The following is a 15,856-nucleotide window of genomic DNA, read 5'->3' as shown; positions in this document are numbered from 1 at the left end:
CAAGAAAAGGTCATGGTCTAAAGCAGGAACAAAGTCAAGATATCCTACAACAATGTTATCATTACTATTAATCAGGTATTTTATAACAAATTACTGATGCCTCCATGGCCTTAAAATCTGGATTATTAAAATAGAACTTTTACAGTACATGTAGTCTGACTCAAATTGTCAGCTTAGATGTTTTACTTTTTCACAACACTCATTTCATAACAATGCTTAAAAGCAACCTCTTATCTTTGGAGACAATCATTTCAGTTACAAAAGAAAATTATGCCTATATAGAATATGGAACAATAGTCTTTTTTATACTTATCCCTGATTTTTTTTTTTTTTTATAAACATAACTTTTACCCAAAAGATGCTCACAAATTCAGTGACATTTTTCCTCATTGTTTTACCTGCCCTCTTGCAAAAGTGATCAGGCTGTTCCTTGAGTTAAGCCACCGTTTCCCAGAGTCACTCTTCTCTCCTTGTATGCAGAGATAAGCCTCACCAGTGGCATCTGCTTTCTTCAAGTCTCCCGTGTGCAAATGGATTGTGTATTCCACAACTTCAAAAAAAATACACATACAAAAAGTCAGCAGGATAAAATTCTCCCTGTCTTCTTGGCATTATTGGCCAATCCCTGGCCAAAACAATTGCAGATTTCATCTGCATCCCATACTGTGCCACAGATGAGAGCCTTTCTCTCTTAGTCCTGGTGGTATACATAACCAAAACATTCCTGCTGCATAACTCCTTGTTTGGCAATTTGCAGAATACAGATTTGTTCTGCCTTGACACTGCTCCCAGAAAACCAGCACTACTGGCTGCTGCTTGGGGCACGGGATCTCCTGTGGGCTGGCAAATAGGGTAGTGAATCCCTTTCTAAGAAATACTTCATGTTAATGTGCTCTTTGAAAAGTGTAAGCACTTCTTTTTTCGACTATTTACCGTCCTTCCTTTCTTCTTTCCTTTCCTTCCTTCCCTTCCTTCCTTCTCCATATCATTTTCTCCTTCCAAAGAAATGGGATCTTACAGTTCTAATGTGGCATAGAGGAAAGCTTGGACCTGCTTGTCTTAAGCTTTAACGTCATGTACTTATCTCCAAATGAGAGAAAACATCAGGACTATCAGGACTTCTCTCTAGTCAGATCATAATACTATTACAGAGATCTTAAAGTTAAAACACATAAATGAAATAATGAATTAAACATTCTTTGTTCAGCTGTAATACATATACAGAAAAGCCTTTTTATATTTCATATCAGTCTCCAAAGAACCTCCCATGTACTATATAATAACCCACAAATACAGACCACCTAAGGGAAATTTACAGAAAAGCAGTCCTGATTTTCTCAGCTGCTGTCAGTGTAGAAGAGGCATCTGTGGCCCCTACATGAAGATGTTGCTTCCTCAACTACTTCTGACAAAATATGCAGGGAAGTGATGCAGATGAGATCAGATTGCATTAATTCCAAAGAAACTTCATGGAAAACTCCTATGTTCATTTTTAAAATGACCTATTTTAGCACGAGCTTATCATGCAAAGAAGAAAATACTTGAATAGAAGCAGGACACAATCTCAATGTTCATAGTTATTTGCATATTTTTAACAAAGCACCCAGGAAAAATAAGGAAGTTTGGCTTACTGTTGGGTTTTTTTTGAGGGGGGAGGTTGCTTTTTTTCCCTCCAATTATTATAAATCAGCTCTTATTCAGATTGCAATAATAAATCTGTGCTCATTTGTATAATGCTGGTGCTGCCACTTCAGGAATCTCACTTTTTTGGCTATATTACAAAGAAGATCCTTATGTAGTCAGCAGGGGAAGGCCAGTGCTGTAGAAAACACCTATGCCATAAATTCAAAGGATAGACACTAAAAGTTATGAGTCTAAACTTAGATGACCTGAGTGTTACTCTGCTTCCAACCTCAAGCATTATTACTTCAACCTAAGAAAAAATTCTATCTTGCAGCAACACAAGTTAGTAAAAATTGCACAGTAGGATTTTTAATATTTTCTAATATTTTTTGGAATGAGGAAATAATTTTTATCCAGTGTAAAATGCAAAGTTACATTCAGGATGTATTCAAGTTACATTCAAGAATGCATGTAATAACCCTTGAACTTCTTTGTCACAGGCTCCAAGACTAACTTATTTTTTTAAAGGCCTGGAAACCATTAAAATCCAAAAATTTAAAAGTACTAAGCTATCTCTGATTACTTCAACCTCTTCCATCCTGGCTCCCCCAGCCTTCATCACTGGCACAGTAAAGCAGATCCAGACAGTGTCTGGACTATGTGACAATAAGGTGCTGGAGAAACTCTTCAAGCCTCATGCTACTCCTTTTTCCTCTCTGGGTCCTGGCTGGCTGTACAACATCTGTTTTCCCATGAAACACATGTGTGCAAAGAAGGGAAAGAGTGGTTTAAGCAGATATGAAATCAGAGGGCAAATAAGAACATTCAGACTCACAATTAAAAATGAAAGCCAAAGAGAACTGAAATACACATTATTCACATCTGAAATACATAGTTCAGTCTAAAATACATCACAAGATACACAAATATTTGAGTCTACATCTTGAAAACATCTGACATTTTCAGTACAGCTTGCTTCTTAAATTAAATGTGTTCAAAGACAGGAATTGCCCAATAGGGCAAATCCCTTAAAAAATATAATTATGAGAAATTTCTGGCAGGTCTGAGAATGATTGTTAGAATCCAGAAGCTAAGGCTGTCATTTATTTTCATGTGCAGGTGATAGGAAAACAGAGAGGAAAAAAAATAGTGTTCCGAGGATATTTATTTTTGAGCTTTTCTTACAGCTTTTCTCACAAGTTGGTGTTATTCATATTGAGTGCTATAACAAAAAGCCTGAATTCAAATATTGTGAAATCTTATATAGCTATTTCTTTATAATTCTAAATTAAGAAGGTCACATCACTGGGACAAAGGTCCTAAAGGGTGGAGTTGCATACTGATTGAAAAATTAGTATCTAAAAGGATTCATTTAATAATAATGGGTATATTGAGCCATTAATACAGGTGTGCTCATTGCAATAAAATGTCTTTGTCTCTCTTCACCTGTTACTACATGGATACCACATCTGAGGAAGAAATTTTCTGAAAAGTATCTTCATTTCACTGTGGCACTCTTTACTTCGAGCACTTCCCCTGGGATTTTTTTTTTTTTATCATTTAAACCAGTATCTGAGGAAGTGCTTGTAATTGACAGCATCGCTCATGTTGGATAAGAAGTAAACCAAGAGTTTTCCTAGACTGGGGCCCTAATGTGTTTCATCCTTTTCTTCAAGGCAGTTCAGAATCCACTGCCAGGTGAGGGACAGCATAACTGCATTAAAGTCAGTGTAGTGACACAGACCTGCTCTGGCTGGAGATCAAATAGTTGAAAGTAGATGAGCTGCCCAAGTGACAGTTTGGCAACTGCCCGATAATATTTTTGCTTTTAAAAGATTTAGGATATGAAGGTGAGACTGTGTTATTCACCTAGAATGTTGCCTTGTCTGTGTATCTTGTTTGTTCAAGCATATCTATTGAAGTCAAAAGGCTACTTGTGTGAATAATATCAGAAGATCAGAGTCCACAGATCTGATCACTCATGGAGGACGGGTTAGAAATCACAGTGTTCACAATAATATTTACTACTTTTGTCCAGAAACTTCACTCATGAGCTTAACTTTAGTCACACTAGTAGTATGCAAATGAGATGCACACTGAAAATTAGACACATATCTAATATTTTTGCTGAGTCAATGCTTTCAGCTGAATCTGCTGAATCTGTTGATGTTAATTTAAAGTTAAGCATAGTCACAGCAAGTATTTCCTGTTAATTTTCAAAGGTATTGGATCAGAGAAAGGATTTCCACTGTAAAAGTGAAATAAAAATATACAAAGCAGCTCATACAGAAGAAGGCATAACACAAAATAAGTTCTGGGAAATGGGGTAAAAGTTCTTAGTGTGAGTTTGGGACTATTCTCACTGTCAGATAAACATACCCCAATGACAAAATTATATTAAAATAACATGTTCTTTTTAACGTCTTTGTCTCTTTCCAATCCTAATTTTCAGATATAAGCCAGCATGGTGTGAAAGTGAAAGTGACCATCTATTGCTCTTGAAAAAGGGGGGAAAAATTAACAAAAATATAGAATAGATGTTGTTTTGAATTTGCCTTTTGTTGTTGTTGAATTTACTATGTACTCAAATATCAGTGTATTCAAATATCTTTTTTTGTGATAATTCAGTAACATATGCCCACAGATCTCTGAATAGCTTTTCAAGGGTGAACAATATAAATTATAAAATCACATCCTGTCAGAATATCAGAGGTACAGTTAAACCTTTTACACCACTGTGATTTTAGTTTTGTAATCAGACAATAAAGGTAATTTTTTTCCAGTAGGGGAAGTCAGGGATAAAATGAACTATCCAATTAATTCCTTTTCTCCTGTTGTAGCTCTCAAAACTGATCTTACTCTCTTCCAGCTGACCTCTACAGATTGTGATGTTCCCCATGGGAAGGTGAGATGGTAGGGATGAGCATGCACATGGAGCAGGAAGGGTGCTGTATTTCAGTGTCATTGGATATAGCTGATAGGGACATTTTGTCATAGGCTTCTGCAAAAATTCTACTCCATAAAATAGTAAAATAAATAGAAAAAGGCAATGTGGAGAAAGAGTATTCCAGAACTTATTGACATAATTTTCCATTATAATTCTCCAGTGTGGGCTTTTTAAAATGAATGGTTGGCAACTAAGAGTCATCGATGAGCAGAGGATATTTCTTACCTCAGAAGGAGGTGAGAACACATGGAACAAATGTGTTTGTAGATGCAGAAAAAAAAAACTCGCCACTGCTTTGGTAAAAAGAATTTTCACCTTGAGAAAAGATTTTTTACCTTGCTAAATCTCATGGAACACTTAGTTTAGAGCTGAAGTAATTCTATTAGTACTGCCTTCATTACAACCAGGTAATTGACACTACTGATAAAGGTTACTGTTCATTTACACGCTTAGGTTTTAGCATTTACATTGCTTCCCATGAAGTTTTATACCTGTTGCTTGCTTTGTCTGCAGATAGCAATGATTGACATTGATCTGAATTGTTCTTTTGTCTTCATTTGAATTTATTCTGCCAAGATATTCATTAAAGACATATCTATAAATGGATGTCTCTTTCAAAGAAATAATAAGAGGAAACACATAAAAATTAGTCTTCTTTTTTTGTTTATCTAGCACTCAAACTAGAATGAATGGAAGAAGCTGACAGAAATTTAGACTGAAGTAGCATTGGGCCTACAAAGAACAAAACTGATATTAACACATCCAGTTATACGTCACTGAACTCCACAAAACAGCCTGCAATAAACTTCCTAGGTTAGTGGATACTAACTATTTATGGAACAGTTTTTGAGGGAGAGAATATACATATCTTTTTGATAGAAAATTTCCAATAAAAACATCTTAACTCTCTAATATACCTCAAAACTGAATTGCTTTACAAATCAGGATGATGCCGTTTGACAGTATCTCCGTGTGGTTCTTAGCATGAGAGGGTGCATTTTAGAAATATTTTTTTGTTTTAATTTCTGAATGTTTTTTATTTGGCAAACATTTATCAATTTTGAATTCTGAAAATAATTATCAGTACTTATAATTTGCCCCCTAACAAATAAATTGGGAAACAGAGCTCTTTAGCATGCTGTAGATTTACTGTGTTCAGCATTGCCTATATTATATCCCTGTATTAACATCCTGCCTTTAATATATCCCAAATTCAATGCTGTGTAGGATCTGGAAGCTCAAAACCCTAACACACATATTTATTTATTTTTTTTAGTAAATGAATACCAGGCTACTATTTTTCTTAATTTTTTGAAATTATGTAAATTGACACAAAACCAGAGATTTAAAATGTCGTCAATGTTTTATTTGCTCAAGTTTTCACTCTCAGTGGGATGAAATATTTAGGAAAATCTCCTTAAAGAACAGTGTGCATAAGTTCCCGTGGAATGTTTTATACCTTTTTCTGGGCTGCTTCCATCTTTTCCTATTAGTTCCTGTTTCATCAGAACACACTTTGTACTATAGCCTCTAGCAATAAACCTCTTAACAATCACTTAAGGATTCAATATGTGATCTTTACCACTCCCATCAATCCTCTTTATTCTAATGAGCCAGATAGATGGGAAGCCTGTTCTTAAATAGCTAGTGATCGAGTTATCTGTATGCAATGGGTTGTTCCTCCCCATATTCCTGGGAGGTTGGGAAAAATCACTTTATTATCTCTCTAGAATCATACAACTCACATATGTTACTAACAGCAGAGAAGCATGCAATTTAGTCTATTTTTTTAATGGAATATTACTTGCTGTGCTAGACATTTCTCACCAACATTAAAAAAGCACTAGTGCTATTGAAATTCTTGGACATCTCTTTCCTGGTTTATTGTTACATATTTTTTAAATTTTAGCTCTGTTTTGTAGGGGCTCTTTGCTATACTTTCATTCTTTAAAAAATTACTAGGTTTCTAGGTTACACACATTTCTTTGTGACCAGGAAGATTCAGGTAATATCACACAGTGGATGGTATTTTGCACACATCTTCAGATGACATAACATTAATTTGAAAAGATAATAAATAATCGAGCTAAAACTGGAAAATTATCTAACATGAAAGAAGAGAATTCCTATGTTTGGTATTAGCAGTTATAGCACCTGTCACAGACCTCATACCAATGACTCCTGTTTTCTCAGCTTTCTTTTGTAGTAAATGCATGTGCAAAAAACATCATTTCCCTAATACCAAATACTTTTGGAAATCCTCACACAGTTTTTAGGCCCCAAAGAGATTTACTGGTGTTCCAGTGATAGATTCTGACCCTGGTAACAAAAAAAAGTCTTAGCTTACCAGGCAAAGGCTCCTGATCTGCATAGAGAGCTGGCAGTTCCACACATTTGTCTTCATTAGGGCTGAACCAGCAGTCAAAAGCTAAACACATCTCTTCCTTTGTGCCTGTATGCTTCATATGCAATAAATCTAAGTGCCAGGGCTGTTTGAGCTTGCTGTGTGGGCCAGTCACCTGAACTTTGTGTATTGACCCAATATCTGCCAGTTCATCCTATGTGAGGAAAAAGAGAAGGTGAATGGCTCTCCATCCTAATTGTGCCAGATCAAGTGTAGTTGGCAGCTGTATGCAACAGCTGAAAAAATTGCAGTAGCTGAAGAATTGGGAGAGATCTATAACTGCTACTCTCTTTCCCTTTCTAATTCATACAAAATTGATTTACTAATGTGAATGAGGACCTGTAATGCTTGAGGTTTGACATCAGGGAAAGAGTGATGGCAGTCACTACTGAAATTTGTACACAGAACAAGGCACATTATTCATATATATTACACTGATTCAGTAGATTATTTGCAGGCACAGAAGCCTTTAGTTAGTTCTAAAAATTTTGAACACTATTAGAAATATATCTTGCAATTTGTAAATTAATAAATAGTAAAATTAATTATAAATTTGAATAATTAATCTGATTTTGAGGAAACATCAAAGAGACTCTCCATCTTCCCCCTACATCATGTTTTCATGTAGAAGCTGTCCATTAAAATCGTCTTGAGAGAAAAATATTCTAGTTCTACTAGGGATAGTAATCATCTCTGTGACATAACATTATTTGAGTAAGTTCAAGTAGAGGAGACCACAACACAATGCTAGCACTGGAAAGGAATTATAATGACAAGAGGGAAGTAAGAGCACTGAGAAAAGAAGCATGCTGCAATGACCTCAGGTGAGTGTAAGGTTAGAAGAACTGGATACAGGAGAAAACTTGTGGGTTAAAACGAGGAAAAATAAAGTGCTAATGATAGGGGGAAAAAAAAGAGATGAAGGTGAAAATGAAAGGTGAAAATGAACTTTCTGTAAGTTTCATCTCATGTATGATTCTTCCTTATCCATCATCAACAACAACATTTCGATATAATCCCATAGCATACTGAATGTTTACAAACTACTTACTTTTGTGAGATCAACAAAACCTGTAAATCAGTACCAGCAGTGTGGTGTGTAATGTGATAAGCACCAAGGGAACTATTTGTTCACTGCAGCATTCTCAGCATAAAACATTTGGGAGTATCTGCTCATTCAGAAACTATTGTGAAGTGGTAGTGTTACCATCTACAAACAAAATGATGATCTGTGCTAAGCTACACAGAGGATTTCAATGTCAATTTTGTAGTTTAGTTTAAAGAAACATTTTTTCTCAGAATTAAGTGGGTTATCAGCTACATGATTCTTAGGCTATTCTTTCAATAGATAAAGGTTAACATACTCTGATCTGAGTTGCTTTTCCCGTAACTTGAAGTAGCAACTTTTTGTGACTCAGGGTGCCATAGAAAATAAAAGAAAGGTGTATTGGATCCTCTTCTTTGTTCAGGTCAGATCCAGTGATGTCCATTATCCAGAGACCTGATGAGTCCCTGTTGATTTCAGGCAGTTTAGGACTAGAAATCAATCTTCTACCTTTAAAAATCAGGAAAAATGACAGCATGAAAGAATGGCATAATGCAGCAGGATCATCACCTTTAGAGAACACAAAGCTCTATTTGCAAGTTAAGCTGTAGCTATAGCAACACTTCACTAAGAATAACACATCAATATTTTTATTATATTTTTTCCCCAATAATTTAACAGATTAATGTTCGTTCTGTTTCTAAATTTGGTTTCAGAGGTATTTTCTTGATGCCAGGGTATTTTCCTTGTTATGTTTAGAAGTAATTACTAAGAGAATATTCAGTCGCCTTTTAGAGGCCTAATTAATTGTTCTTAAGAAAAAAAAAAATCAATGTTACTTAACTATTTTTATCAGTTAGAAGCACCAGCTATCCGTAGCAAGTAGGTACCTAATGCAAAATGAATACTACCAATGAACCCCACTTGTAACTAGATCTTTCCTAGCAATATAACATATGCTGTAACAGTATAAGGATGACAGGTAAACCTATAATAAACACACAAAAATATTAGCCAGACCCTCAGAAGATCAATATTAGTATCTCCCTCTCTTTCTCTTCATTGATTTCTGTTACCTGATTTTCATTCTTTTTTAGCCATTCTACAGGAAAGGAAAAATGTTTAATGGAAACAAACAGTTCAGTAAAATGCACTATCTACAACCCAGAAATAACACTAACCTGAATACCTGTACACTTATAATGGACACTTCATCTTTTTAAGATGTCTTTTTCATGGGAATAAAGGTAGGAATTTTTCTACTAGTATCTAAATGACTCAAAGTCCTGCTGTAAGTGCTCTTTTGCCAAAAAAGTTCAGGTTTAACTTTTCATAACTGGTGGCATGGTATTCTTGAAATGAGCAGAAACTGAGCGTACCACAAGCATTCCACTTGCTTCGTGCTGTGGAATATCATAGGTTCATTTCACTAAAGTAAATTTTTTCTGGATTTCAAATGAGACCCTAAGCTACCTGAAAATAGTGCAGAAAACTTAAGATATTTTTCTGCATGAAGCACTCTTCCCAAACTGCTTTAAAACGTTCATTGCAATGTGCTAAATTAAATTCAGAAGGTGAGTGTTCCATAGACAAAACATGAACAGGATGGAATTTTATTAACTTTGACCTTACCACCTGTAGTTTTACTCTGGTGGTAAGATGACACTGAAAATTCACATTTTCCAATTAGGGATGTTATGGAGAATGGAAAGAGCTGTAACCAAATTTAAATTATATACATACATATATATACATATATATATATATATATATATATAAAGAGGCAAACTGGCTTTGCAGAAGAGCTTACCAAGAGTCACAATCTCACAAACGGTGTCACATAACCCCAGATGAGAATCAAGCCAGTTCCACAATGGAAAGACCCATTCTTTGTCTGAGTCTTGAGATTCCTTGACTGTTACCATCTTGAGGTACATCCCAGCCCCATAGCCTTCTCCATCGTGCCCTATGACCACTTTTTCCAAATGACTCAGAGAAACAGCTTCTACCAAAAATGAATCTACCTGCAGAAAAGGGAAATACATATTAAAAGAGAGTTTGGAACCAACTCTGCTTGAACTTCAGACAAACTGTAGTCCTTGATTCAACTAAGGATTTAAAGTCTGTATCTTTTCCTTTTTTTTTTTTTTTTTTTTTTCCTGAATAATATTCAGCACCATAACTCCCCTCTAAATCTAAGACAGCACATGTTGTTTGTACCTAGCACTGAATGCCACATTCATCATTAACAATGTATTGTAATTTTCTTTTTTTGATCTTTGGACAATATGGATAATTTTATATTACAATAGAATACATATAGCTCAACCTTCTGACAGTGAAGCTGTTATAACAAGATTATGGTTCTAATTAAATTTATATCTTTCAGGGTATTTCTGATCTCTAGAATTTATCATACAAACCGAGGTACATAGTAATAGTCCTAAAGAAAAGTCAGAAAACTAAAAAGCACGTTCACTCTAAGGTAACTCCTAAATTATTCTCCACTAGTCAGAAAAGCCTGTTTTTTCGTTTTACGTACAAAATGAAAATAATTGGAAAATAGAGAAATAGTATGCAATAGAAGAGAGGAAGTGAAGATGAAGGTGGAGAACAATTTGAGAAAAAAATAAGAGATGGAAGGAAAGCAGAATGTTGAAGACAGAATAACAAGAAAGGGAATTAAATGTAGGCATCAGTGGATGAGAATAGGGACAACAAAAACAACACAATAAGAGAAAATGTGAAATGCAAAGAAAGAAATTATATGCCCCACTCAATTCATGCTTGTTTTGTAAGAAAGACACGTGTTCTGGTTTTGGCTGAGCCTAAGGCCAGATGGACCTGTTGGTAGCTTATAAAGGTCAACAAGAGTATGCACAACTGGAGTTTAAACAGCAATGTCTAAAATTACAATTAACATTATCACTACAATACAATATTAATTCAATAGTAGGATTACTAAAGCAGATACTAGGACAATTAAAAAAAAAGATGTTAGCAAATTGATCTCTAAAAAATGCAGTATTTGCCAAAGTTGTATGTGTTGCCCCTGCTACTTTTTAAATAAAATTACTAAAGTAGATTTTCTGGTATTAATATTAAAAGTACTGTCATATTACAGAAATTTTGAGGTTTTTTCCTAACAACAGTGAGGACCCAATGGTCAGATTGCAAGCAGAAATCATTAATAAAAATTAAGATATTTAGGAAATAAACCTGTGCATGAAGATAAATTAACTGCTGTGGAGTGAGTGCTGTCTTCTGTATATAGGCATAGCCTTGAAGTATATGCAGAAATGAAATTTAGAAAAATCTATCATTTTGTTAGTGTTTTTATTTTTACCCTACCAAGTGCTGTGGTGCCTGAGTAATGAAATAATGTCACAGAAATCTAAGACTCTCCTTGACCATATAGTTCTTGGTAGTGAGCTTTTTCAAATTAATGTTAAAACTGCACATGGGAATGCACAAGAGAATAATTTCATTGGTTTTAGTCATCTAGAAACTTCAACTGTGTGCATTGTCTTCTCTAGGTGGAAATCTTGTCTCTTATCTAAACTTACTGACTAAACTGAGTGTTTCGTGTGGGATTGCAATTACAGAACATTACTGATTGCAAATGTTTCACAGCAATTTCTGTAACTTGTTTTGAATCACTAGTTTTTAACTCTTTTCTATCTGTCATGTCCTACATTTGGAACAGTAGAAGTAAGAAGCAGGATCTCAGGGGTCCTGCCTGGTAATCTTCCTATGTGATCACATTGAGCTTTATCATGTGGGAATGTTGCTGTACAAGAAGGAAGTAGAACTGGCTTTGGTCTACTGTAAATACCTGGAAGATAAATTCTGTTTCCAAATCTTTCCCATCTGTATCAAGACATACTCTGAGCAGGCATTAAATGCCATTTAGTGCAGTATTAACCCCTGCATATACAAGACAGAATTTTTGTGCCATTACCTTATTCCTTTTGAATTTTCTTCCTTTTGCTAAAGATGTACGAAGTTGCCTCACACCTGTGTCCCCTCTTTTGCCATAGAGAGTGATGTAAACATTTGCAAATGTTTCTGCTCCCCAGCAGTCACCAATGTGTACAGAGACAACATACTTATAGACTATAGAAAAAGAAAAAAAAGTTTATATAAACCTAAGTACAATGTCTATCTAAAATAAAACAGCAACACAGAGTATCTAGTAGGACTACTGCTTGGTTTCATTTCTGCTTCCAGAAAATCTGCTACACAGTGATTGAAATAGTGAGGTTACTCTCTGTGAATCTGATATCTTCATGCTAAGCTCAATGAAGACTTTTTCATAAATTTCCTTAGAATATGAAGGAAATTGGACTTGAGCGATGGAGCTACTAATATGTGGAAAAATTCTGCCCAGTTCTATTCTACTGTGCAAGATCTGCAAAATCAGACCTCATGTGAGCTGGTGTATGGACTCTTAGAAACTGAATTATCTTTGCAGTAGATAAAAACTATCAGAGGTCAAAGAAAAATACTCTATATTTTATGCAAATTAGAGTAACAGGCATGTGGCATAGAGTCTGGACACATTAAATGACATGTAAGCATAAAAAAATTTACAAAATGCTCTGATTAATTTAAGGTGCACAACAGGAACTTAAAATTTTTTGGCGCTACAGTGCTACTGTATAAATGCACTTCCCAGTCAGACTGGATTTTCTGAGACTGATCATTATATTGTATAATATGGATTCATATTCATACAAAAGGAATAACCAAAATTTTTGAAATGTCACTTTTAATGTGCAGCCCTGCTAAGTTAACGTTTAAGTAACAAAATGCTATAGGTTTTTTTAGGATCCTGAATAGCACTGTGGCATTCAGGAATTAGAACTTCCAGAATTTGAGTTTAGAAAAGCAGTCATATCTCTAATTACTTTTTTCTCATCTGTAACTGTCAGCTTTTCTGGACAAATTGATACGCCTATAGGTCTTCACATTCCAAGTGCATCTCTGAATACCCTCTGAAACTCTCAGCATGCCAAAAAGTCATCCTTGGAGACATGCAAATAAAAAAAAAATTTTGTACACTTAGGATTACTTTTGACACTTGGGCTAATAACTAAAGCTATTATATCCTAAACAATTCAATTCTAACCCCACTAAAAATAAATTCCATGGCTTTGAACACATGCTTTATCTAGAACAATTATATTGTTCAGCTTTGCTCAGCTTTGATACAGAAGATTTAGCAACTGTGAAATCCACTACGTGACTTAACTGGAAAATTAAAATTTCTTAAGTGGTCAGCATTTTTGCGGTGCATATATGAAGGCAGTTGCAGTACAGCTACTGGAGATATAAAATCCAGGCAAATTGTTATGTTATATCTATGGCATTGGTTTATTTTCAAAAAGTTATTTCACACTGTTTATATTTTTTTCAGTGTTTTTACCTGTTAAAGTTTTCTGGTCCTCACTGACTGCAGGGAATTCTCTCACCAGCTCTGCATCTTCTCTGTTAAGAGAGAGCCAGCACTTGCAGTCAAAGTTCAGTTCTTGTTTTGTGTGTAGCTGTGCTAAGTGAAAAGACTTCAAATGCCAACCCTCAAAGCCTGGAACATCATCACAGCTGACCCGAATCTTGTATACATCTCCCAGGTCTCCAGTCTCAACCTGTAATAAATGCCATGAGGAAGAACATATTGTCAAGGCTGGTTCACTTACTGAGGTTTTTCCAAAGAGTATAGAATTCCAAAATATAACATTAATTTATGGAATTAGGCTGTAGGACAAGTGTGATGAAGGATCAATTCTTCTCTTTTTCGTGGTATGATCATGCGTGAGACTCTCTGCCTTATTTTCCCCCCATTCACTTATTATTATTGTGAGCTTCACCCTCATTAGGTTGAGTCAAGGTGAAAATTAGAAACATCTGCACATTTGAGCTCCTTAGACAAAAGGTAACAAACATAAGCTTTGAGCCTACTGGATAAAAGGAGCATTAACTTACAATTAGAAGTTCTGATACAAGGAGTCAAGTGAGGTATTAACATTAATGATAATTACCTTCAGCTTAGAAAGTTTTAACTAAACTGTCATTTGCAAATGGTTGGATTTAGAACATGATATTGTTTTGTAACCATTTTTTTCTTTTAAGAGAAGTGGTATTTCTGCATAAAAATAAATCATGAATGGTACAGAAATCACTCTGTAAAACAGAACAGCCCTGTTTCCATGTTCCATTTAGGAAATTCAATATCTGGTTTCTGATTGTGAGGTTCTATGAGATCTGGTTAAGCCATCCAATCCAGGGCTGTGGGAACTGAGATGATCAAACTGCATCAAGTTTTAATGACATTACACTAACCACTGCACTATCAGTCCTCTGAGCACCAGGAAGGGGAGTGCTTTGGTCTTTCATGGAGTGACTGCAAGGACAGGGAGGGAAGTGATTTTCAGGTTAAGAAAGCCAGAACCAATATTTTAAAAAGCTAGCAATTATTTTTAAGATGGCTCAGACCAAAAAAAAAAAAAGGTTGCCAGTGGTCTTGTTCCTCTCTCATATTGTTTGGTTTTTAATTCCCCATATAAGTCATGACATGAGCTTCCATGACTATTACCAGTTAATAAATCCTTACTGCACCCAGCAGCATCAGAGTAAGAAACTCAAGTTAGTTTTAGACAATCATGCTCTGTGACCAGCAGCATTGCCACAGACTGGCTCCTAAGACACAGTTCCTAATAGAATGATTTCTTCTGCTTCCCCAAAGAGTTCTGCATTTGACAGCCCTTCACTGCTGATCTAGCTTGCTTAAAGCCAGCTCTGGTGCCTTTGCACAGTGGGCACATTCATGTAGAGAAGTATCTGCTACCTCCTTCTTATTAGGAAGGAACCATATTAAAAGTATGGGTTTATCATTTTGGGAAAGAGTTGGCCACCACTCATAAATGTGCTATGCAGATAAGGAATGGTAAAACATCAGTCTGTGTAGAGGAACTGTTATTTGAAACTAAAGCAACTTCCTAAAATCGCTGTACAGGAGCTTGAACAGTTTATGATGTAGAACTTATGACAAGAGGCCCATGGTAGGGAGTAATTGCACTTGATGACACAAAAGATCCCTTCCAGTCTCAGTTTCTTAAGGTAAGTGTTATAAGTGATTTCTGTGCCACTTCCACAAAATTTCAAGATCCAAGGCACTGTTCTTTAAGGGCCAGGAAAGAAATACTTCCCACTGGCTATGTAAAAGCTCTGAGGCTGCAGGGAATCTCTCAGCTTCTGAGCTGTAACTCCACAGTACCCACATCAGCCACAGTAGCTTCACACTGAAGAAGAGGGCAGCAGACTTGTCCTCTCTCCAAGCCTAGGTTGCCCTGCCTGTCTGTGTAGAGAGAACCACAAGTCCTCAGGTGTCGCCGATAATGAACTGGGAGCTCAGGCCCAGCTGTGCCCAATAATTAGGGCCTGCCCCAGCCGGAAATGGGCGGGGCTGAAGGGCAAGATAAAAGGCATGCTCCCAGAAGCAGAGAAGGATGCAGAGAGTTGCCTGGGGAGAGAGATGGCAAGAGACCTCCTGAGAAGAACCGTGTCCCCGAGAGAAGGGCCCGCCGCAACATGTCTGTATGCCATCATGCATAGAAATTCATGTAGAAATCCAGATTGTCCCAGAATATGATGTACATATAAAGGGGATTGTGCCTTTTTGATCTACCACATCCTCGCAGATTCCTGACTTAGTCTCCACCATTGTGCCATGAAAAGGGAAATATCTGGGCAGAATTTTGTGTCAAGTTTTTCATTCATGCTACGGTGGACTTAGGTCTAATTCTCCTAAACTTAATGGGAATTATTTTGGTTCATT

General features: G+C 35.9%; 1 protein-coding gene across 1 annotated transcript in view; it reads right to left on the bottom strand.

The window, feature by feature from the left end:
* RP1 (RP1 axonemal microtubule associated) overlaps window positions 1-15,856 on the bottom strand; it is a 168,579-nt gene that overhangs the window by 53,955 nt on the left and 98,768 nt on the right. Inside the window, exons 32-37 of the mRNA XM_071737560.1 lie at window positions 13,448-13,667; window positions 11,981-12,135; window positions 9,830-10,043; window positions 8,339-8,529; window positions 6,918-7,128; window positions 399-550 (exon numbers count right to left, since the gene is read on the bottom strand). Of these exons, the coding sequence (XP_071593661.1) occupies window positions 399-550; window positions 6,918-7,128; window positions 8,339-8,529; window positions 9,830-10,043; window positions 11,981-12,135; window positions 13,448-13,667 (1,143 nt within the window). The remainder of the gene's footprint in view (window positions 1-398; window positions 551-6,917; window positions 7,129-8,338; window positions 8,530-9,829; window positions 10,044-11,980; window positions 12,136-13,447; window positions 13,668-15,856) is intronic.

Source organism: Heliangelus exortis, chromosome 2, assembly GCF_036169615.1.
Source record: "Heliangelus exortis chromosome 2, bHelExo1.hap1, whole genome shotgun sequence".
Lineage (NCBI taxonomy): Eukaryota > Metazoa > Chordata > Aves > Apodiformes > Trochilidae > Heliangelus > Heliangelus exortis.
The sequence above is the reverse complement of the archived record's forward strand: the minus strand, read 5'-3'. Positions and strand labels throughout refer to the sequence as shown.